Source organism: Diabrotica virgifera, chromosome 5 (genome assembly GCF_917563875.1).
Source record: "Diabrotica virgifera virgifera chromosome 5, PGI_DIABVI_V3a".
NCBI classification, from domain to species: Eukaryota; Metazoa; Arthropoda; class Insecta; order Coleoptera; family Chrysomelidae; genus Diabrotica; species Diabrotica virgifera.
In genome coordinates this window covers 165631757-165657034 of record NC_065447.1, presented here as the reverse complement: position 1 = coordinate 165657034, position 25278 = coordinate 165631757, and the positions used below count along the sequence as shown (strand labels likewise).

The 25278-nt window shown below is 33.2% G+C and overlaps 1 protein-coding gene across 1 annotated transcript in view; it reads left to right on the top strand.

The window, feature by feature from the left end:
- The window catches only part of LOC114341115 (uncharacterized), a 121009-nt gene that overhangs the window by 33329 nt on the left and 62402 nt on the right, over positions 1-25278 (top strand). Inside the window, exon 5 of the mRNA XM_050651658.1 lies at positions 11910-12096. Coding sequence (XP_050507615.1) covers positions 11910-12096 — 187 coding nt within the window. The remainder of the gene's footprint in view (positions 1-11909; positions 12097-25278) is intronic.

Sequence of the window (25278 nt, the reverse complement as noted above, 5' to 3'; positions counted from 1 at the left end):
GATACTCTCTTTACAGATTTGATCGCAGCAATCGAAGAGGGGGAGGAGTGTGCATATACTTGTCATTAGATATTTCTGAGACTTTTTCTGTTGCTAATCTGGATGTTGTTGTACCTAACATTGAACTTTTATGTTTAAAAATTTCTCTTAATTCACTTGTTATTCACTTGGCGTGCATATATCGTCCGGGTAGTACTGTCCTAGAAGATGACCTAATCTTGATTGAAAAAATGGAACTCCTTTCAAACCTTGAAAACCTTGTCTTATTTGGTGATTTTAATTTTGCCGATATCTCTTGGCCTTTGACTATTGTAAGCAATGAACTAACAAATTCGAAAAACATTTTTACAAATTTTGTTCAAAGTTCTAATCTACACCAATTGATTACCAATCCAACTCGTTTCAGAATAAACAATTTGCCATCAACGTTAGATTTGATTTTTACAAATGATGACCAGTTGCTTACAGAACCGGTGATTCGCACTCCAGTGGGCAATTCTGATCATGTAGTTATCACGACAAACATACAGTTTCTTATGGAATATAATCATCTTTCTGAAAATACAGTTATACATGAAATAACAAATTTTGAAAACCTCTCTCTTCAATTGCGTGATGTTGATTGGCCGTTACTACTGGGAAGTCTAGAACATCCGGAAGAAGTTTGGAATAATTTCATAAACATCATTGACAACTACAAAAGACTCAACACTACAAAAAAAACTTACTATAGGAACAAACTTAAGCCATGGATTAACGGTGAATTGATATCACTTATAAGACACAAAAGAAAATTTTGGCGAAAATACAAACGTACAGGTGATACACGTGACTTGCAAACTCACAAAAACTACACAGGAATACTAAAAAAGTATATCAACGAAGCCAGAATGGCATATGAAGAATATATTGTAAGCTGCAACGACTCTAAAAAACTGTATAAATATGTTAGGTCTGCTATGTCTTCTAAAGTGTCCATTCCACTGTTAAAAAAGCATGATAAAACGATTTGTCAGAACACGTGTGAGGTAGCTAATATACTCGCAGATACATTTTCTAAAGTTTTTGCTATTGAACCGTCTCAAAATCAGTTTCCTATAATCAGTAATCCACGAGTTATTCCCAAAATTGATTATATTGATTTTTCACCTGAAATCATTCAGCGCCATATTGACAAATTAAAAAACAACTCATCTCCAGGGCCCGATAAAATTTCTACATTATTTTTGAAAAAATGTTCAGATGTCCTCTCTGTTCCGCTATCACTAATGATGCGTTCATCTTTTAATGCACACTCTTTGCCTTTAATTTGGAAAAGTGCTTCGGTGACACCTATATTTAAAAAAGGGAATAAGTTAGATCCTAATAATTACAGACCAATAAGCCTTGCACCTGTTATTTGTAAAGCTATGGAATCAATTATTACAGAGTGCCTTTCAGAATTTTTACTTCGAGAAAAAATTATTCCTCTACAACAACATGGCTTTGTGAAAAGTCGATCAACCATGACTAATTTACTGTGGTGTGTTAATGAGTGGACAGCAGCATTAGATAAAAAACGACCTGTGGATATAATATATTTAGACTTTGCAAAAGCATTTGATCGAGTACCAAGAAGAAAATTGATGTATAAACTAGAACATTTTGGCATTCGCGGACAACTTCTTGAGTGGATTAATGATTTTTTAACAAATCGGGAGTTTTGTGTTAGAGTTGGCAAGTCGCTGTCATCTAAAAAAACGGTTTTAAGTGGTGTTCCACAAGGATCTGTTTTGGGTCCACTTCTATTTGTGTTGTATGCTAGTGATCTTGAATCTCATATCAAATCTAGGAAAGCTTTCTACGCAGACGATACAAAAATATTTGCTGACCCACTCTTGAATGGGCAAGACTTACAAAGTGACTTAGATTCGATCTTCAAGTGGTGTTCGGATTGGATGTTACCTCTAAATAGAGATAAGTGTGTGGTTTTACATTTGGGAAAAAATAACCCTCGTTTGTCTTACTCGATAGACGGGCATTTACTGGATACTGTGGAATCATATAGTGACCTTGGTGTAACAATTACTGAAAATTTGAGTTGGTCGGAGCATATTTCAAACGTTACTAAAAAAGCGAATAGTAAGTTATACCTACTTAGTAAGACTTTTACAAAAATATCATTTTCGGGTTCTATTCGTTTATATAAAACTTATGTCCGACCCCTACTGGAGTACTGTGGAACGGTTTGGTGCCCAGAATTAGTGCGCGATAGAACTCTTCTCGAAAATATTCAAAAGAAGGCCACCAGACTATGTTTCAAACAAAGAAGGCCAGATTACGAACAAAGACTTTCTTTAGCCGGGTTATCAACTTTTGAAGCTCGTCGACTCCGTGGTGACTTAATTATCACCTTCCGAATTTTAAAGTATGGATATGGAGATTTGCAACACTTGTTTATTTTAGACGATCACAGCAGACTACGTGGACATAGTTTGAAAGTGAAGAAGGAACCCTTTTCGTCGATAAAGCGCCAACATTTTCTGTGTAATCGCATTTTTAGTATATGGAACAGTCTCCCAACGGAAATTATAAATTCTCCATCTATTAATGTTTTCAAAAACCAACTAGACAGTTATTTGTTTGTAAACTGATCAGTGTTGTGCACAATCTATTAGTCTATTGTTTATTTGCGAAGCTAATTTTTGTAATGTAGGTACTATTTCATTTTTCTTGTAAATGGGCTTATGGGTCTCCATGACCCCAGCCCTTATTTCTATGTAATAATAATAATAATAATAATAATAATTCTACAAAGTCACTCGCAGCCAGTTTAAAAATAAGTTACACGTATCTATAAATAATATTCACGTAAAATAAATCAGTATTTATGTATTTTTCCCGCGCAAATAAACACATGGACTTCTATCACATTTTTCATTCAGAAATATCTAAAGTAGGTAATTGCATAATACACACACCGGCAAAATTAGCCGAACACCTTAAAAATGGGACATGTTTGATGTCTTGAATTTCCTAAACCACTGGTCCGACTTTAGTGATTCTTTTAGTATGTTACAGCCTTATTATTTTAGAATATCGTTGTAATAATATTGTTGCTAGACAGGTAAATATCATTTTATACCGAGTGTTCCAAGCATACTGTGTTTTTTTCTTAAAGTTTGGAGCACCCTGTGGAATATTCTATCATATGTAAAATATTAAAATCAATACTCGATTGTAGACTTAGGCTTTCTTAACAGTTTCCTTTTTGATTCATTTACTTATGTAAAATAATAAAAAAGTTTGTGTGTTAACAACTATCCTTGTTTTTAATCAATAAATCCTCATAGTAGGGGAGGAACGTATACTAAATTTGCAGTTACTCGAGCGTTATGGGGACCTATTGGATTGTGAAAAGTATGTGCTAAAATGAGAAAAAGGTTAAGTTAAGTTTCCCGTAAAGTGGGGGACTTTTAATTTAATTTTTCATTTGAAACAATCATTTTTCTCCGATTATAGCGCTATGTATCCATGATTCGAAAAAATGTGTCGAATAAAAGTTGCTTATTTTTAAATTGGGGGCTCCTATTTAAGATTTTAAATTAAATCCCCCACCCCACCTCCGTGGGGGCTCGTGACACCCCACGGAGAGGGGTGGGGGTAAATTAAAAATTTTAAATACGAACCCTGCAATATTTTTCAAAAATCTACCGAATGACACCAAACACGACCCCCCACGGAGGTGGGGTGGGGGTTACTTTAAAACCTTAAATAGGAGCCCCCAATTTTTATTGCAGATTTGGATCCTTGACGTAAAAATAAGCAACTTTTATTCGCAACATTTTTTCCAATTATGGATAGATATACATTATTTCCTATAATCGGAAAAAACGACTGGTGGAAATGGAAAATTAAATTAAAAAATGGAGAGTCCCACACTTTATGGAAAACTTAACTTAACTTTTTTTTTGGTTTTAGCACCCACTCTTCACAATCCAATAGGTCCCCATAACGCTCGAGTAACTGCAAATTTAGCATACTTTCCTCCCCTACTATGAGGATTTATTGATAAAAAGCATGGCTAGTTGTTAAAGCACATAACTTTTTTATTTTCCAACATAAGCAAATGAATCAAAAAAGAAAATGTTAAAAAAGCCTAAGTCTACAATCGAGTTTTAATTTTAATATTTTATATATGCTAGAATATTCCACAGGGTGTTCCGAACTTTAAGAAAAAAACACAGTATGATTGTAACACCCGGTATAAAGTGACATTTACCTGTCTAGCAACAATATTATTACATCGATATTCTTAACTAATAAGGCTATAACGTACTAAAAGAATCACTCAAATCGGACAACAGGATTAGGAGATTCGAGACATCAAACATGTCCCATTTTTAAAGTGTTCGGCTAATTTTGCCGGTGTGTGTAGTATGTACTTACTCAGTATCCATTGTAATTCTTCAAATATATTGCCTCTTTCAATTTACTGTTTTTAAAAGTAACAAATAATTCACACCAATAAATGTCAAACTGCACAGTCAGAAGTTATTCCTTACTGGGGTTTAAGGTTATGTTGTTGAGTCACGTGTTGCAAACGTCATTCTATATTAAGAGACATTGTCCTATCTGCATATATCCGCCAACTTCGGACATACTCGTCTAGCAATTTTACTTTAGGACAATTTTATTTGGTATTTGATTAACTTTTGTTGGTTAGGACAAAATAAATAGGCAATTTTGAATCATTGCCTATCAGTTGCCCAATAAATGAACGTTTTGGAGTGTAATTTTCAGGGGCGACTTCGAATTGCATGAAAATTTGGATTTAGGTTCTGCTTACCCTCCACTTCAAAGTTGAATTTATCCCATTGGTTGCTTTTACTTAGGGGGTGACAGTCACCCCTTCTCAGGGGGTGAAAAACTCGTGTTTAAAATAAGCCCGGAAATGGATAAATTTACCGATTATAAGCAACTTTAGTTCTATAAAGTTTTTTACAGAAGTCAATACTTTTCGCGTTATTCGCAATTGAAAATGTTGATTTTTCGACAAAAAAACTACGTTTTCAGACCGTTTTTCGCAAATAACTCATAAAGTAAATATTTTATCGAAAAAAATATTCTAAGTAAAAGTGTAGCTTATAAAAAAACAAAAAAATGGTGTATCAGTAAAGTATATACATTGAGAAAAGCAAAGTTGTAGCTCATGAAAAATACGTTCTTATTCGTCTAATTTCAAATCGAATAAGTCAACGCGAAATCACCGAAAAGTTAAGCACTTTTCGGGAAAAGCTTATTAACATTTTTAAAGTACCTAAAAAATGATTTATATTTGTTTTTTTACAAAAGTTTCTAGCACCAAAAATAAAAGAGTTACACTGAAAAAAAAAGTTGACCCTTTTTTTTTGTAAAAAAAATTGTGAAAATCTCCCTCTATTTAGAACCCTAAATAAAATTAATCGTTACCGCTTTACAGTTTATTTTAACTGTATGTATATTGTTTATATGATCTTTAAATTTGATTGGCTTGAAGTGCTTATTTTTGAAAAAATTTGGTTTTATAATAAAACAAAATTTTCTAAAAATTTTTGAAAAATTTCCATTTTTCAAAATAACTTAAAAAGTATTAGTGATAAGAAAAATCTTAAAGAGTAAAAAATATAGGTTTTCTTATTATAAATATGCTAGTTTCATTTTGTTTTTCCGCAAAACAAAAATTGGTTAAGATATGGCTGTTCAAAAATTGCATACACTCGTGATTAGTGGCCCGTTCAAGCTTTTTTAACTACACTCCTTTCAAAAATAAGCCCTTTAAACCGGTGAGACTGACAGATCAGATAAAAAATAGATAAGTAAGTAAATTGTTTGTAAAGCAGTAGCGATTAATTTCATTTGAGGAGCTAAACACGGGGAGATTTGCATGATTTTTTTTTTGAGCTTTGAACTTTATTTTGAGCGTAACTCGCTTATTTTTAATGCTAGAAACTTTTATGAGCAATTTTAATAAAGTTTTTTATAAACACTTTAAAAAAGTTTAAACAGATTTTTCCCGAAAAGTGCTTAATTTTTCGGCGATTTCACCTTGAAATATTCGATTTGGAATTAGACGCACAAGAACGTATGTTTCATGAGCTACAACTTTGTTTTTGCTTGATTGATAGACTTTACTGATACAAATTTTTTTTCAGTTTTTTATAAGCTACACTTTTGCTAAGAATATTTTTTTCGATCAAGTGTTTACTTTTTGAGTTATTTGCGAAAAACCGTCCGAAAACGTAGTTTTTTTGTCGAAAAATAAACATTTTCAATCGAAAATAACTCGAAAAGTACTGACTTACATAAAAAACTCTATAGAACAAAAGTTGCTTAAAATCAGTCAATTTATTCATTTCCGGTCTTATCTTGAATATATGTTTTTTCACCCCCGAGAAGGGGTGACTGTCACCCCCCAAGTAAAAGCAACCAACGGCACAATTTCAACTTTAAAGTGGAGGGTAAGTAGAACCTATATCCAAATTTTCATGCAATTCGGAGTTGCCCCTGAAAATTACACGGTATCGCCGTATTTCCCGTTCATTTACTGGGCTAATGTTAAGTTTTAAACTAAGAGTCCAGTGAGACAAAAACCTGAAAATCCGAATTTTTGCAGATAGGACCTTTTGTCTTAGGAGGGCAGAATATGAAATATTGTTGCTTATTCATTATTCAATTTCAAAATTAAAAGTGTCTATAAACGTGTGTTTAATAGTTTTTATTTATTTTCTTTACTAAAGTGTAAGATTTATTTAACTGTTAAAAAAATCAATCTTTGGATTTGGTACAAAATAAGGATACAAATTCAGAAATTGGAAAATGGTTGAGGCACACGTCTGGTTTAACTTATTTAAATCCAGTGGAAGTTGAAGAATGCTTCGTTTATGATTTCATGTCATGTAAACATAAAAACGCAGAGATATGCAGATTATTTATTGTCAAAATATATTTCTACCTACCAGATATGGTTTCCCTCTGCTGCGAGGATCACGAATTTCTGTGAATCCTTTCATTCTTCTTTTTAAGCTACGCATCCTTCTATTTTAATTTTTATTAAAAAGTTTCAAGCATTTAAAAAGTTTATTAAAGAGTTTCAAGTGGACACTTATATCAAAATAAATAGTTTATAAATATCAGCAAAAATTCAAGATATTACTACCGTTAAGGCTAAATTGACATTTTTGGAGAAAACTGTAGACAAGCTACCATCCCAACAAACACGTAGGTTAGATTTTATAAAAGCTATATCATGTCGTTCCTATAACAGCAAATAAATCACAGTTTACATGTATATTAACTGTAAAATGTACAAAAATAAAAAGTTGTAATATGTATTGCCATTAAAGGACACGTCACACATCTTATGAAAAATATAATGTCACTCAAATGAAATAAAATGTACATGAATAGATTGGTCTCGAAATTAAAATTCATTTCATGTGGCGCAGAGTTGGCGCAATGATATGAAATGATTGCAATTTCGAGACCAATCTATTCATGTAAATTTTATTTTATTTGAGTGACATTATAATATTTTCCATAAGATGTGTGCGGTGTCCCCATCTGTTGTATAAATCCCAAATCATGATTTACAATGTTGATACATTGTAAATCATGATTCGGAAGCATGGGCGCCCATGCCCATGGGCAGGGAGGCCGGCCCCTAGCTTTTCAGGTGCTGTATACTATATATGGTTATCCAAAGTATACAAAATACACACACCGGCAAAATTAGCCGAACACGTTAAAAATGGGACATGTTTGATGTCTCGAATTTCCTAAACCTCTTGTCAGATTTGAGTGATTCTTTTAGTATGTTATAGCCTTATTAGTTAAGAATATCGGTGTAATAATATTGTTTCTAGACAGGTACATGTCATTTTATACCGGGTGTTAAAATCATACTGTGTTTTTTTCTTAAAGTTCGGAACACCCTGTGGAATATTCTAGCATATATAAAATATTAAAATTAAAACTCGATTGTAGACTTAGGCTTTCTTAACATTTTCTTTTTTGATTCATTTGCTTATGTTGGCAAATAAAAAAGTTATGTGCTCTAACAACTAGTCATGTTTTTTATCAATAAATCCTCATACTAGGGGAGGAAAGTATGCTAAATTTGCAGTTACTCGAGCGTTATGAGGACCTATTGGATTGTGAAAAGTGGGTGCTAAAATCAAAAAAAAGTTAAGTTAAGTTTTCCATAAAGTGTGGGACTCTCCATTTCCTAATTTAATTTTCCATTTCCATTAATCGTTTTTTCCGATTATAGCGCCATCTATCCATACTTCGAAAAAATGTTGCGAATAAAAGTTGGTTATTTTTACGTCAAGTATCCAAATCTGCAATAAAAATTGGGGGCCCCTATTTAAGATTTTAAAGTAACCCCCCACCACACCTCCGTGGGGGGTCGTGTTTGGTGCCATTCGGTAGATTTTTGAAAAATATTGAATAGGTGTATTTTGCAGTTTTACGATCTGATATTCATTTCGCGAAATATCGCAGGGTTCGTATTTAAAATTTTTAATTTACCCCCCACCCCTCTCCGTGGGGTGTCACGAGCCCCCACGGAGATGGGGTGGGGGATTTAATTTAAAATCTTAAACAGGAGCCCCCAATTTTTATTGCAGATTTGGATTCTTTACGTAAAAATAAGCAACTTTTATTCGACAAATTTTTTCGAATTATGGATAGATAACGCTATAATCGGAGAAAAATGATTGTTTCAAATGGAAAATTAATTTATAAAGTCCCCCACTTTATGGAAAACTTAACCTTTTTCTGATTTTAGCACATACTCTTCACAATCCAATAGGTCCCCATAACTCTCGAGTAACTGCATATTTAGTATACTTTCCTCCCCTACTATGAGGATTTATTGATGAAAAACATGGATAGTTGTTATCGCACATAACTTTTTTATTATCTCAGATAAGTAAATGAATCAAAAAGGAAAATGTTAAGAAAGCCTATGTCTACAATCGAGTATTAATTTTAATATTTTACATTTGCTGGAATATTCCACAGGGTGTTCCAAACTTTAAGTAAAAAAGACCGTATGATTGGTACACCCGGTATAAAATGACATTTAACTGTCTAGCAACAATATTATTACAACGATATTCTTAAATAATAAGGCTTTAACATACTAGAAGAATCAATCAAATCGGACCAGTAGTTTAGGAAATTCGAGACATCAAACATGTCCCATTTTTAAGGTGTTCGGCTAATTTTGCCGGTGTGTGTATAATGTGCAACATCTTCACGTCTGGCCCCGCCTGAAAATTTTTATATGGACGCCCGTGTTCGGAAGTGCTTCTCGCTTCTCGTAACATTCAAGTGTCTTGGTTTGTTTATTTCTAGTGCATCTTGATTGTAAATCAAGTTTAAGTAGCTTAATTTTCTTGTCCTTATCGGGGCTAATAATTTCCCCTTTTTAAGTATTCATTGTAGAACTTTTTCATGATGAAAGATTCAGTTCTCCTTCCTTCGTGGAAGTGTTCTACTTGGTTTAAGACCTTCGAAAACACGTTCTAAAATATTTATCATATTTTTTATAACAATATTGTCATGGCATTTTACAATACATATACTAAAAGTTGTTATCACTATCTGATATATGAAACTAATGACTGATGTGTACAACAAGGGCGAACTAAACGTACGTGCATAGAAATCGGCCAACTTAAAAATTTGGTCATTTTTGATGTCTCATATTTCCTAAACCTGTTGGTCGATTTAAGTGATTTTTTGAACATGTTATAGCGTGATTCTTTAAAAATACCACTGGAATAATATTGTTGCTAAACAGGTAAATCATTGTATACCGGGTGCATTAATCAAACTGTGTTTTTTTCTCAAAGTTCGCATCACCCTGAATATTCTAGTATTTATAAAATACTGAAATTAAATCCCAACTATAGCCTCAGGTTTTCTTAACAATATGTTTTTTGGTTCATCCGTTTATGTTGGGTAATAAAAAAGTTAGGTACTTTAACAACTAGACACGTTCTTCATCAATACACGGTGTTTTTAAATAAGTGCGAGAAACTTTAAGGGGTAATTCTTCATGAAAAAATAACGACAGTTGGCTTTATAAACTTTATGTCCGCAAATGTTTCATTTCCGAGATACGGGATGTTGAATTTTTTCTTGCAAACTGACGATTTATTTATTGCTTTAAAACCAGTTGAGATATACAAATGAAGTTTGGTAGGTTTTAAGAGATAGTTATTGCGGATTTTTTGATATAAAATTAAGAATTTTATATTCACCATTAGCGTGCATACGGGTAATATGATCGGTCATATTACACGTATGCGCGCTAATAGTGAATATTAAATTCTTAATTGTATGTCAAAAAATGTGCAATAACTACGTCTTAAAGCCCACCAAAGTTCATTGGCATATCTCAACCGGTTTTAGCAATAAAATAAATCGTCAGTTTGCAAGAAAAAATTCAACATCCCGTATCTCGAAAACGAAACATTTGCGGACATACGTTTATAAAGTCAACTGTCATTATTTTTTCATGCAGAATTATCCCTGAAAGTTTGTCGCACTTATTTAGAAACACCGTGTATTGATGAAGAACATGTGTAGTTGTTAAAGTACCTAACTTTTTTATTATTCAACATAAACGAATGAATCAAAAAACAGAATGTTAAGAAAACCTGAGGCTATAGTTGGGTTTTGATTTCACTATTTTATAAATGCTAGAATATTCCACAGGGTGATGCGAATTTTGAGAAAAGAACACAGTTTGATTGGTACACTCGGTATACAATGAAAATTTACCTGGTTACGAACAATATTATTACAGTGTTATTGTTAAAGAATCAGGCTATAACATGTTCAAAAAATCACTTAAATCGGCCAACAGGTTTAGGAAATATGAGACATCAAAAATGACCAAATGTTTAAGTGGGCCGATTTCTATGCACGTAAGTTTAGACTATGGGCGATTTTTTTTCGTCCCTTCACATGACACATTGGTTCATTAATTCATTTCAATTATTGAATTCTTCTTCTACGGCACTACAGCCCAAATTGAGCCTTGGCCTCCTTTATTTTTTGGCTCCACCCTTGGTTGTCTGTGGCTGCTCTTCTCCATACACGGACTCCTAAAAGGGCTTGTGCGTCGCTGTTTACTGTGTCTTCCCAGCGTTTTTTTGGCTTTCCAACTGGTCTCTTTCCCTGCATTCTAGCATTCAGTGCTCTTTTTGGTAGCCTATCCTCTCCCATTCTTATCACATGTCCGGCCCATTGCAATCTTTGTATTCTAATGAAGTCTGACAGGGGTGCTTCCTTATAAAGTTGATAAAGTTCGTTGTTGTATCGACTTCTGAAGATTCCGTTTTCCCTCAAAGGTCCTAGTATTCTCCTCAGTACCTTCCTTTCGAATGTGTCGAGTTTGTTTTTGGATGTTTCTTTCAGGATCCAGGCTTCACTGCCATAGCATGTTATTGGTCGAATTAAAGTTTTATAGATTCTCATCTTTTGTATTTCGGTGGACACTTTTAGACCGAAATATATGGGAGAGGGCAAAATAAGCTCTGTTTGCATACGTTATTCTCTTCCGTATTTTTCCGTCTTCTGATCCGTCGGCATATATTTCTACTCCCAGGTATGTAAACTTTCCAACCGTTTCAATGTCATCTTCATGTATACTGTTTTGCGGGACTATATTTAATTATTGAATTAAATAATCAAATTTGCCGAGTTTGCCCTCATTCAACAACTTTATCAACAACTTTAAATTGCATTTTTCTCGAAACCAATTTTTTCAAGTTTGCCCTTATTGCATCTCATATGCTTGAATCATATATTAAAGGATCCTTTGATGTTAATATATTTTAATATTTTATTCAAAATGATAATTTCGTTTGTAGTTGAAGAAACCAAGATTTCAAAGTCTGGCAAAAAGAAGGAAAAGCAGAGCGATGAACCAACAATATATACATCCAAACCGACCACTGTTGGAAGGCAGACCAATAACTCTCTTTCAGCAGCTACTGGCCAAATAGTTATAGAGCAAGTTAAAAACCCCAATAAGAAAAAACTGAAAACATCTCAAGTGTAAGTACCGTTTTGTTGGTAGTTTAATAATAGTAACAATAATATTTATATATACCATACATTTAGTTTTCGATTAGAGATACGCGATTGAAAGAAACGCTAAAATCGGCAACATTGCTTATGAAAATGAGTTACATTGCCACCGTAGAATCGACGAATGGCTGAATAAATTCGCGAAACTCGGGTGTGGGAAGCGGGAAAGCAGTGTTGCCATGTATTGGGTGTACTCCTATTTCTAATTTAAAGGTTCCATGACATCTCTTAACGCGACAGTTCGTAACCGGATAAATGGTAACAGACAATCGTAACAGCGACAGTTCGTAACGTCCAAATTGAATTATTCTGATTATTTTTGTTAACGTGGTAACTCACTCTTATTACAGTTATAAATGAAATTATGTTATCAATTGAAACGAATCAGTATCAGGATAAACATGTTTAAGGCATTTCATATTTCGTGTTTCAGAATATAATAAAAGTATTTAAATCAAGTATTAAAGTATGTATTAAAAGCCACCCACCTTATCAACATAACCGTTGATTGAATACCCCAACGCTATTCGCGGTGTGCAAGTACTTGGAGGGGATACGAGAAACGATCGTGCGCGAATAGCGGAGAAATCTTGCAACTTTCTTAAATAATTCATATTGTCAATTGACATTGTCAAATTGACGTATATTTCATACCTAATGTCATTGAAGAAGAAAAATTATATGTTGCTCACAATATTGATATGATATGCAATTATTATATAAAAGTATATTTAATTATTTGTATTTTGCTTGCAGTACTGCATTTTAATAATTCATTTTATTTACTACATAAAATTGTTTACCTTTTAATAACCTATATCTTACTTTTTCTTCTTATAATTTTTTTTGGGCTATGGCCTTGACAATTATCCAGTAACCAGGACTAATATAATTGGCCAATATAATTAAAAGTGCGAAAAATGTTGCCAAACTATCAAACCAGGTGTCGCTTTTCCGAACTTGCACGGTCCCCATAACCAATCGCAAGGTTTATTATAATAACAGGTATTTATAATCTTTCCTTTACAAAATGTTTACTTAGAAAGTTGGGAATGTCTAAAGATAAGAATGTAGAAAATTTTCACGAATTTCTTCATGTTCCTTTATCTGAGTTTATGCAAATTTAAGGAACAACAAGAGGGATAAACTTTTAAAAATATTGTTAAAAGTCTGTATGTATTTAAATATTTGTTTGTGTTTAAAGAATTTTAATACACTCCTGGTCAAAAAAATCCGGACACCTTAAAAATGTGTCATTTTTAATGTCTCGAATTTCCTAAACCTGTTGTCCGATTTGCGCACTAACTACCTCTTAAAACTCACCAAATTTCATTTGCATATCAACCGGTTTTAGAGCAATACATAAATCGTCAGTTTGTAAGAAAAATTAAATCTCGGAAACCAGCAGGGAAAGAGACCGGTTGGAAAGCCAAGAAAGCGCTGGGAAGACACAGTAAACAGCTACGCACAAGCCCTTTTAGGAGTCCGTGTATGGAGAAGAGCAGCCACAGACAAGCAAGGGTGGAAACAAAAAATAAAGGAGGGCAAGGCTTAATTTGGGCTGTAGTGCCGTAGAAGAAGAAGTATCTCGGAAACGAAGCATTTGCGAACATACGTTTATAAAGCAAACTGTCATTATTTTTCATGCAGAATTACCCATTAAAGTTTGTCATACTTATTTAAAAACACCCTGTATTGAAGAAAAACATGGCTAGTTGTTAACGTACATAACATTTTTATTTTTTAACATAAGGAAATGAATCAAAAAACAGAATGTAAAGAAAACCTGAGGCTATAGTTATAGTTTAATTTCAGTATTTTATAAATGCTAGAATATTCCATAGGGTGTGGCGAACTTTGAGAAAAATACACAGTGTGACTGTTTAACCCGGTATACAATTTAAAGTGTCCGGATTTGTTTGACCAGGAGTGTATATTCTGAAACACGAAATATAAAATGTGTTAAACATGTTTATCCCGGTACTGATTCCGTTAAATTGATAAACATAATTTTAATTATTATAACAACTGTAATATTAACAGTTAGTTTCCACGTAAACAAAAATAAACAGGATAATTCAATTTTGACGTTACGAGTTGTCCGTTACGAATTTGTATAGTTACGAACTGTCGCCGTTACGAGTTGTCCGTTACCACTTGTCCGGTTACGAATTGGCGCGTTACGAGATGTTTAGTCATTAATTTAAATTAAATAAACGGTATATATAATTAGACATAATTAGACATTGACCGCTGGTTACACTAACATCAAGTATAAATTAACAGTATCTTAGAAATGATTTTAGTTAACACAACTTCTTAGCAATGTATTAAACAAACAAAATTGTACCCTCAAGGTAGTTAGAGTGAAACTGAAGTGATATTTATTGAATGATATTGCAACTGGCAGTACAATGTCCACACTTTAAGTAAAAAGTAATTCTGTAACATTTTTAATTATCTTTTTTCTTTCATTCTTGTCATTTTCCAATCTCACATACTTGAATAAATCGAAAATACTATCAACATTGAACAAAAATACTATTACACCCTTTCAATAAAAAATAAAATCAAACTTTCTCTTCAATCTAAATATAATCAGATATTTATAACATCATCTGTACATCGAATTTATTTTTTTAGACAAATTAAGAGAAATCTATCTGGTGGGGTCGCTACAGGGAAACGAAAAATCTCAAACCGAAAAAAATTAAAATTACAAACAAAATAAATTTGATTGTAATAGTAAACAGTGATGTTACTTAAGTACTTAATAAAATGTTAGACTATCCATTTTGGCTTTTTCTTTCAAATGTAACCCTTTCAAAATTATCATAACAAATGGAAAGTATATAAAGCAAAATTTTTATTCATTTGTTCTGTACTAAATGCAGACATTTTTTGATCCACTTAAGAAATGCTAAAATGGTCATACGCAGTATAGCATCACATTAACTTTAATAAGTCTGTCATTTTTAAATATACAGAGTGTCCAGAAACTCTACCGACAAACGAAGGCAGGAGATTCCTAAGTTACTTTTAAGACAATTTAGCCCATTTCATCTAGTCTGAAATGCTTCCCTAAGGGTAGCTCTTCGAAGATGGCGTCTTGTAATTAGTTTTTCGTAAATACCTCCAGAACGCTTCTAGTATTTATCTTCCGGAGATAAATAAATCAATTTCATCCATTGCGAATTTCTAGTACCGGTCATAGGCGTCCGTTTTGGGTAGGGCAGCGGTTATTTTATCGTATATATTTTTTGTCTTTAACTTTTAAGCACTTTTGACTCTGGATTATTAAATTGTGAGGTATTCTAGTACTAAAAGGTATTCTTACGTCGGTAGGACACACCGTTTTCTATAAAAATCGATTTGAAAATTTTTCGTCTCTAGAATTTGAATAAAAAATTTGAAAATAAGACGGTGTATTTAAAAGTTTTTTTTTTAATTCAAATAACGAAAAGTTTTCAAATCGATTTTTCTAGAAAACGGTGTATCCTATCGACTTAAAGCAAAAGTACCTTGTAGTACTAGAATACCTCATAATTTAATAATCCAGAATCAAAAATGCTTAAAAATTAAAGACAAAAAAGTTATTCGATAAAATCACCGGCGCCGTACCCAAACCAGACGCCTTTGCCCGGTACTAGAAATTCGCAATGGATGAAATCGATTATCTCTGAAAGATAAATATGCGTACCAATTTTCGTTTTTCTAACTAGAAGCGTTCTGAAGGTATTTACGAAAAACTAATTACAAAACGCAATCTTCAAAGAGCTCTAGCTCCCTTTGGAAGCATTTTCGGACTAGATGAATTGGGCTAAATTGTCTTAAAATTATCTGAGGAATCTCCCGTCTTCGTTTGTTGGTAGAGTTTCTGGACACCCTGTATATTTAATTTTAAATGGAATAGTTCAGTTTATCAAGAATTCAGTTTATCAGTAGCTCAATGATCCAATGGAAATTGGATGTGAAGGGAAAGGAATCGAAGAAATTCGTATTCTAAAATTGTATCGATATTCAACTTGCGATATATTGGACCATTATATCGATATTTCAGATTCAATTTATCGCCCTCTCAGGATTAATATAAAAATTGCCATATTGGCACATATGTAATATAATCTAGAACAGGATTACATTAGGTAAAATACTGTAAAAACAAAATATTTTAAAAGGAGCAAATTCCTTTTACTGCTGAGACATCAATAAGTTATTTACTAATTATTTAATAATCTATTGATTTATTGATGTGTCAGCAGTTGATGTCTTGGTCAATCTCCACTTCAAATTATGTGGTATGCGTATGATGTATGATGTGTGTTTATAATAAGTACATATTGAGTTTCATTTCCTATCTTCATTGGGTATTTGAAAATAGTGTGAATATTGTTTTATAGTTAATAAAACTAGAAAGAATAATAGCACCACCCAAAAGCAATGTTGGTTGCATTTTAATAAACTTAATAAAGAACAATCTCGCTGCAATTTTTGATACTTTTTTGTATTAACATTTTTATTTTTGTATTGATATTTTTATTGATTATTTTTTATGATATTTTATTTCACAAGTTTAGCAATGTAACAAATATCCGCATTCGCGAATATTCGCATATTTTTGCATATTCGCATTCACGAAGTTTGTGTGAATGTTTTGCGAATATTAATATCGGAAAGAAAAATAATTTGAAGATATTAGGTTTCTTCTGGCAAACAGTCAAACTAGTCAGAAACCGTCAGCAAACAGACATAATACAGTCACCTGTGCTATCCCCTCTATTCGCGCTGATCCACTATTCGCTGATGGTTTCAAACCGTTTGAAACTGATGCTAGAACAAACCTAATATTAGATTAGATTAATATGTATAATCAAAATCTATTCACTTCTCAGCTTTTTTTATTAAGAAAAGGTAACTTAACCTCGTATAATCACGTTATCAGCCTTCACGATATTTTATTATTTGGTATAATAAATAATAGTCGGAGAGATAGAAGCGGATTTTGTACGTGATAAGTAATATGGAAAAACTATACGGGGATACATATGTGGAATTAGTTGTGTACATGACTTTCCCCAGCGGCCAGAAACCAGAGTGGGGGACGAGGGTAGTTATAAGGGGTCAAAGTCGCGGTTTTTATTATTTTTTTTTGTGACGCTCATGATCGAGATAGTTCACCAAAATTTGGGAATAAGTAGGTCATGACGTAACTAAGTAAAATCTCTAGGGGCGGAACGCTGCGTGGCCGACAAAGGGGTGAGGTAGGGGTGAATATAAAAAATATAAAGGGTTTTTTCCGACGTTCATGATTGAGATAGTGCACCAAAATTTGGGAATAAGTAGACCGTGACATAACTAAGTAAAATCCCCAGACCCGGAAACCAGAGTGGGGGACGAGGGTAGTTATAAGGTGTCAAAGTTTTTATTATTTTTTTTTGTGACGTTCATGATCGAGATAGTGCACCAAAATTTGGGAATAAGTAGGTCATGACGTAACTAAGTAAAATCCCCAGAGTCGTAAACCAGAGTGGGAGACGAGGGTGCGCCAAAATTTGGGAATAAGTAGACTATGACATATCTAAGTAAAATCCCCAGAGCCGGAAACCAGAGTGGGGGATGAGGGTAGTTATAAGAGGTCAAAGTTTTTATTATTTTTTTTGTGACGTTCATGATTGAAATAGTGCACCAAAATTTGGGAATAAGTAGGTCATGACGTAACTAAGTAAAATCTCCAGGGGTGGAACGCTGCGTGGCCGCCAAAGGGGTGGGGCAGGGGTGAATATAAAAATTATAAGGGATTTTTTGTGACTTTCGTGATCGAGACAGTGAACCAAAATTAGGGAGTAAGTAGATCATGACGTAACTAAGCAAAATCACCAGGGACGGAAACCAGAGTTAGGGATGAGGGTAGTTTTAAAGGGTCAAAGTCGCAGTTTGCAATATTTTTTTTGTGACGCAGCACAACATTTGTCCAACACGCAGCGTACCGCCCCTGGAGATTTTACTTAGTAATGACATGATCTACTTATTCCCAAATTTTGGTGCACTATCTCGATCACGAACGGCAAAAAAAACCTTATATTTTTATACTCTCCCATACCTACCACTCCTTTGCACCCCAAGCAGCGTTCCGCCCCTGGAGATTATACTTAGTTACGTCATGACCTACTTACTCCAAAATTTTGGTGCACTATCTCCATCATGAGCGTCACAAAAAAAATTATAAAAACCGCGACTTTTACCAATTATAACTACCCTCGTCTCCCACTCTGGTTTACGCCTCTGGGGATTTTACTTAGTTACGTCATGACCTACTTATTCCCAAATTTTGGTGCACGATCTTGATCATGAGCGTCACAAAAAAAAAATAATAAAAACCGCGACTTTGAGTCCCCGTATAGTTTTTCCATATTACTTATCACGCACAAAATCCGCTCCCAGCTCTTAGGCTATAAAGCTAAGATTCACATTGACATACACTAAATATCAATTAACTTCTTATTATAAATTTAGAAAACATTACAAAAATAGAAACAAATTTAAAAAACTGAATATTCGCATCCGCATTTGCGAATGTCAGTAGCAGATATTCGCATCCGCATTCGTATTCGCGAATGTTCAAAAAATGATATTCGCTACATCCATGGACGTCTACATCACTACTTAAGATATCCATATCCATAACTGAGAGTCAAATAATAGTATATATTGAGTGAGATAGAGAATGTTTAATAATAGAAATAATTCAATAATCTTCATTCAACATATTTCAGTCATTTTTGTACACATAAACATAAATGAAAATATAAAAAGAAAAATTTTTGAGATCTCGTTTGACAAGGTCACCAGTCACCATTGTTTAATACAATGTTTCAATTCAAGTTATGTACTAAGCACATAGTATACACCATATTATTACCTAGTGACACCTATTTTTCATTGTTTCTACAATCCTTCCAAGAGATTAACACTTGTTTCAAATCTAAGGATGATGGTGACAGATAAGTATTTGTCGGAAAACCATGCGAGATCTTACTTCCTATACTAATCTTAGCAGAATTGTTATTATACAGGGTGATTCATTAAGAATGTCCAATCTCTGAGTAGTAGATTCTAAACTTCAACATATTAAGATTTAACCCAAATCACTTAAATAAAATGCGCATCGTTACTGCGTTACAGGGTGTTTTATTTAAAATTTTAAAAACAATTAGTACCCAGTACTTTAAAACTGTTTGACATATCCTTGTTATACTTGGAAAAAAGTGTAAGTGCTGTAAACCCTACTAAATTATCTTAAAAAATCGTTTCTGGGCACTACCAGTGGTAGTGCTACTATTTTTACCCAGTACTTTAAAAGTATTGTGACATATCCTTGTCATACTTTGCATAAAGTGTAGTTACCGTACATCCTACTAAATTATGATAAACAAACGTTTCGAGCTACTACTAGAGGCGTACGACAGGGGACAGTGAAGGTTTGCCCTGCCCAAATTCTACACCACTGGCGGAATTGCTATTTTAGCACAATATTTCGATTCTCCTATTCTTTATAAGTAAATAATATACTCTTGATTCGTAACGATAAAGTCATTAATTTTCGAGATATTTGAAGTTGGAAATGAAACGGCACAGCTATTTTTTTATTAATGTATTGCGCCATTTCATTTTTAACTTCAAATATCTCAAAAACTAATGATTTTATCGTTACTAATGAAGAGTAAATTCTTTACATAGAATATACTATTATATACGAGAATCGAGAAACTATCGTAAAATAGTAATTCGACCAGTGGTGTAGAATTTGGGAAGGGTCAACCATTCACTTTCCCCTGTACGCCTCTGGTAGTAGCCAGAAACGTTTATTTAACATAAATTAGTAGAATGTACTACACTTTCTAGTAAGTATTGATAAGGATATTTCAAATACTTTTAAGGTACTGAGTACAAATAATTTTTAAATAAAAAATCCCTATAACATAATTATTGTCCTTTTCATGATCATTTTTCAGTGCGTAACAAATGATAGGAAAAAGGGTAAGTCCGTGATAATACACATTTATGACATTTATTCTAACGTGACATTTTAGTTAAATCTGACAGTTGTCAAATTTTATTTTCAATTTGGAATAAAAACAAATCAAATGCGTTTCTTGCATTTATAAAATGGTATTTTCTTTGATTTGTATAGTCTTATAAATTATACAGATTATATTTGTAATATTATTATCTAATTAAAAAAAAATTATTTTTTTATTATGGCGCCATCTATCGACAACTAGAATAACTAGAATAAATATTATAAAAATGTCACCGACGAAATGTAATCACCGACGTGCCTTTTTTTCTGTCACATACAATTTAATGCGTTAGAAAGAAATCGAAAAACTGTGACGCACTGAAAGATGATCATGAGAAATACTGTATTAAATATTTGTATCCAGTACTTTAAAAGTATTTGACATATCCTTATCATACTTGGCAGAAAGTGTAGGTACTGGGTACTGTGCACCCTACTAAAATATGTTAAATAAACCTTTCTGGCTACTACCAGAGGCGTACGTCAGGGGAAAGTGAATGGTTGACCCTTCCCACATTCTACGCCACTGGCAGAATTACTATTTTAGTACAATTTTTAGATTTTCCATTACTTTCTATGTAAATAATATACTCTTCATTTGTACCGATAAAATCATTAGTTTTCGAGATATTTGAAGTTAAAAATGAAACGGCACAGCTATTTTTTTATTAATCTATTGCGCTCTTTCATTTTTAACCTCAAATATTTCAACAACTTACCAGAGAACGGCAGTTCTCGCCAGTGGCGCACACCAACACCCTCCTAAAATTTTGGTTTTTCGACAATTACTCAAAAGTTCAACCCACGAATTGCGCCAATAACTGAGCGTTTGTAGAAGGACTCTAGACGAATCTAACAGTGTATACCCCATATCCGGGAAATTTCGAATTTTTTTAAGTTATAGGCCACATAAGTCTCAAATCTATCTCCTATGGGAAAAACGGTTTTTTTAAGCTCAATAATTCCTCTAATAGCTTCATTTATCATACTTGACCTTAGATGTATCAGATACTACTTGTCAATACGTTTCAAACTCATGTTTAGTGATCAAAATCGGTTAAGCCGTTTAGAAGTTATTAAGCTGCAAAAGTATAATCCAATTAACGATTATTCCCGAAATTGTTTATGTAGTTGTAGTGGTTACGACGCTAAATTTGATCTGGCAACGGGCAATCCGAGTTCATTTACCGGCCATCCCAATATTTTTTTCAATCTATTTCGAATAACAAAAATATCTAGTGTACATGAGATGGACACTAGATCATTTGGGAGATAATGCGACTTAGGCGACCATTTATAAAGCTTAACGTGTAATCGAGAAACATTGCATTCTTCAACTTCATACATTTAATTTATAAATAACCTGAAAAACTCCTGATACAAGAATAAAAAAACCGCTAAACGCCGTAAAAATGAGTGGCGCATACAATATTCCAGCTACAAAAGGTCTGATATGAATATTACGTGGCGCAAAAATGTATTTTCATTTTGATGCAAAACAAAATTCTAGTTTTATTTTAAAAGATTTTTCCATAATATTTGCTAAATTTTAAGTAAACGCGTCACAAAAGAGTTTCAAAATTAAAATTGTATCAAAGTTACTCTTTGATGGCGCGTTTACTTCAAATTTAGCAAAAATATTATGGAAAAATCTTTTAAATAAAACTAGAATTTTGTTTTGCATCAACATGAAAATACATTTTCGCGCCACGTAATATTCATATCAGACCTTTTGTAGCTGGAATATTGTATGCGCTACTCATTTTTACGGCGTTTAGCGGTTTTTTTATTCCTGTAGAATATACTGTTATATACGAGAATCGAAAAATTATCGTAAAATAGCAATAGCAAAAAAATCAAAGAAGCGGCTTTAATTATGCTAAATGAAACCAATTGTGTCGCAAATTCCTCGGTAGAATGCAGTAGGATGTGGTTACCCATACTAAAAGAGGAAGTCAATAGAAAGAAAATACCAGGATTAGTAAGTCAATAACATATCGAGTTGTACATATTTTATATTTTAATATTGTTTATATATCTATGTATTATTAATATTATTTATAATTTAAAATAACATATATACATATTAAGGTCAGAATTTGGTATTAGTTTTGAGAGTAAACTAAAGTAAGACCTAATACTTACGATGTCGGGATAGTATCACGAGGTTTTTTCCTGGTTTTCCCTCGTGATTTACTATGGAATCTCTAGCGCGAGAATTTTACTGTCACCATTGCATGTGGTTGTCTTTTTAAAGACAGATCACATGTTATGATTTTTTTGTGGCGGATATTCTTGAGTTGGGGTTGATTTCATGTAATCGAATGAACTATCTTTCAATTAAGTCGTCCCAGGAACGCAACTCATAAATATTGGCAATATCATTTTAAAGTCTTCTACTTTAAAATGTATAATATATGTCTGAATTGCCGACATAAATGAGTCAGATAAATGAGTCACCCGATTTGGGCGTCGAAACGTTAATAAAATCATTTTTTTGGTAAATTCAATAATGAGCATCTAGGGGCCGCTTAAGATTGATAACATGGAGAAAGATAAGAAGAAGAAGGAGAGTGTCATGGTCATAAGGAGGTCATAACCTCCTCAACAGGTTGGCGGTTATACACTCTTTAAACACAATTTTCCTTATTAATATTTTTGAAAACGATTTCCGAAGAGAACATCGAAACGGCAAATCTTTTTTATGTAGTCATTACAAACAACTGTGGCTATTTGTGTCATTGTGCTATTTTCAGTCAAGAGTAACATTGCCTCATATGTTAGATTTTTAGTTATCACCATGGTTACTAACCACTAGTTTTTATATCCAGATCACTTATCCATATTTCTGAAACTTATCTCACCTAATTTCACATTGTACAAGCTATGATATTAATCACAGTTTTCTGAATTCATCATTTGGAGAACTGGAACATCATTGTAAGTGTGCGAAACCCACAATATCTTTAGGGTTAGTCGATAGCACCACAATTTGAATGCTTTTAATTTGTTTAGCATTGTGGTTTTCAACGTCCATGTCTCACAACCATACAGTAAGATAGAGCACACATGACATTTCAGGACCTTCTTGCGAATATTCATCGACAGGTTTCTGTTACATAAAACTGGTTTCCGGGTCATAAAAGCCTCGCTTGTATTTTAATCCTGGTTATTATCTCTTCATCAGCGTCGCACTTTACATTTAACCAACTCCCAAGGTATTTAAAATGGTTTACCCGTTCTATCTCCTCTCCATCAAGAGAAAGCACACCTTGATCTACATTAATCTTTGAAACTGCCATCCACTTTATCTTTGAAATATTGATTTTTAGGCCTCTCCGATAACTTGCTTTACTGAATAGATTTACTAATATCTGGAGATATTGTAAATTTTCTGCAAGAATGGCTGTGTCGTCAGCGTATCTGATATTGTTGATTACTTTTCCGCCCAGTCTGTTGTCCAAAGCCTCCCTAAAGATTTCTTCAGAGTACAGATTAAAAAGGGTGGGCGATAAAACACAACCTTGTCGTACTCCACGTTGGATGGGTAGATTTCACTACGACTAATTCCAACTTGGATAGAGGCTACTTATTTTAAAATAAGTATTTTAGCAGTCTTACGTCGTAGTGGTCAAGTCCTGCTGCCCACAGGCAATCGAAATGTGTATCGTGTTATACTCGATCGAATGCCTTCTCAAAGTCGATGAAACAAACAAACGTTCTTACGGAACTCACAACTTTTTTATAAGAGAACGCGCATACAAAATAACGCCTCTCTCTAATTCCTCGACCATCTCTAAATCCAAATTGCTCATTACCCATTCTACTTTCTCACAGAAGGAATACTCGGTTTTGTATAATTCGTAAGTATAATATAAGTGCGTGACTCATCAAACGGATTAGTCTAAAATCGCTGCATTTGGTGGCCTGATTTTCTTTGGTAATGTTATAAATTAGACAAGGTGAAAACGGCGGGTTCGTTAGGAAAAATATTCCCATGAGATTTTTTTTGCATAATCACATTCCTGAGACATCCCAGAATAAGGTTCAAGAAGTCGTCCACGTGAAAAGTGGTCCAAATTTTTTTAACATTTTTTTTTTAGATTTTTTGGATCATTCTAGACAAAAAAGGTCTCTCATAATTTTTCTCTAAAGTTGATCGTTTTCGAGTTAAAAGCAAAATTTGAAAAACGCGAAAATGGCCATTTTTAAGACTCAATAACTCAGTTAAAATGGCTATTTTTAAGACTCAATAACTCAGTTAAAAATTATTATTATGAAAGTCAGAAAGTGACTAAATCAAAGCCTAAAGCCCCCCCCTCCCTACATGATCCCGAAGAAATTTGTGTCAATAATTTATTACTAAGCTGTTATTTTTAATTAATAACAATGAGCGGTTAGATCGTATTGACGCGGCTGTAAATGTGAGTGCGAGTAAGATGCACAATTGGACTGCCGGAATGGCATCTCTCTCGCACTCAGCATTTACGTCCCGCCTAACACTTGCATGGCGCTCATTATTATTACTTAAAAATAACAGCTCAGTAATAAAATAATGACAAAAATTTCTTCAGGATCTTGTAGGGGAGACTTTAAACTTTGATCTAGTCACTTTCTGACTTTCATAATAATAACTTTTAACCGAGTTATTAAGCTTTGAAAATCGCCATTTTTCGTTTTTTTCAATTTTAAATTGCTTATAACTCGAAAACGATCAACTTTAGAAAAAAATTATAAGAGACCTTTTTTGTCCAGAATGATCCAAAAAACATAAAAAAATTGTCCGCGCTAAAAATATTGATTTTTGCAATTTGATTAAAAAAAAATTGTTAAAAAAAATTGGACCACTTTTCACGTCGGCGACTTCTTGAACCTTATTCTGGGATGTCTCACGAATGTGATTATGCAAAAAAATCTTGCGGGAATATTTTCCCAACGAACCCGCCGTTTTCGCCTTTTCTAAATAGTGAATCTAACCAATCATGACGATTAGTGCGATTATATATGACGAAATACTTATCTTGCTTCCATATCGATTAGAATTCTCTTTATTAATATTAAATTCTCTA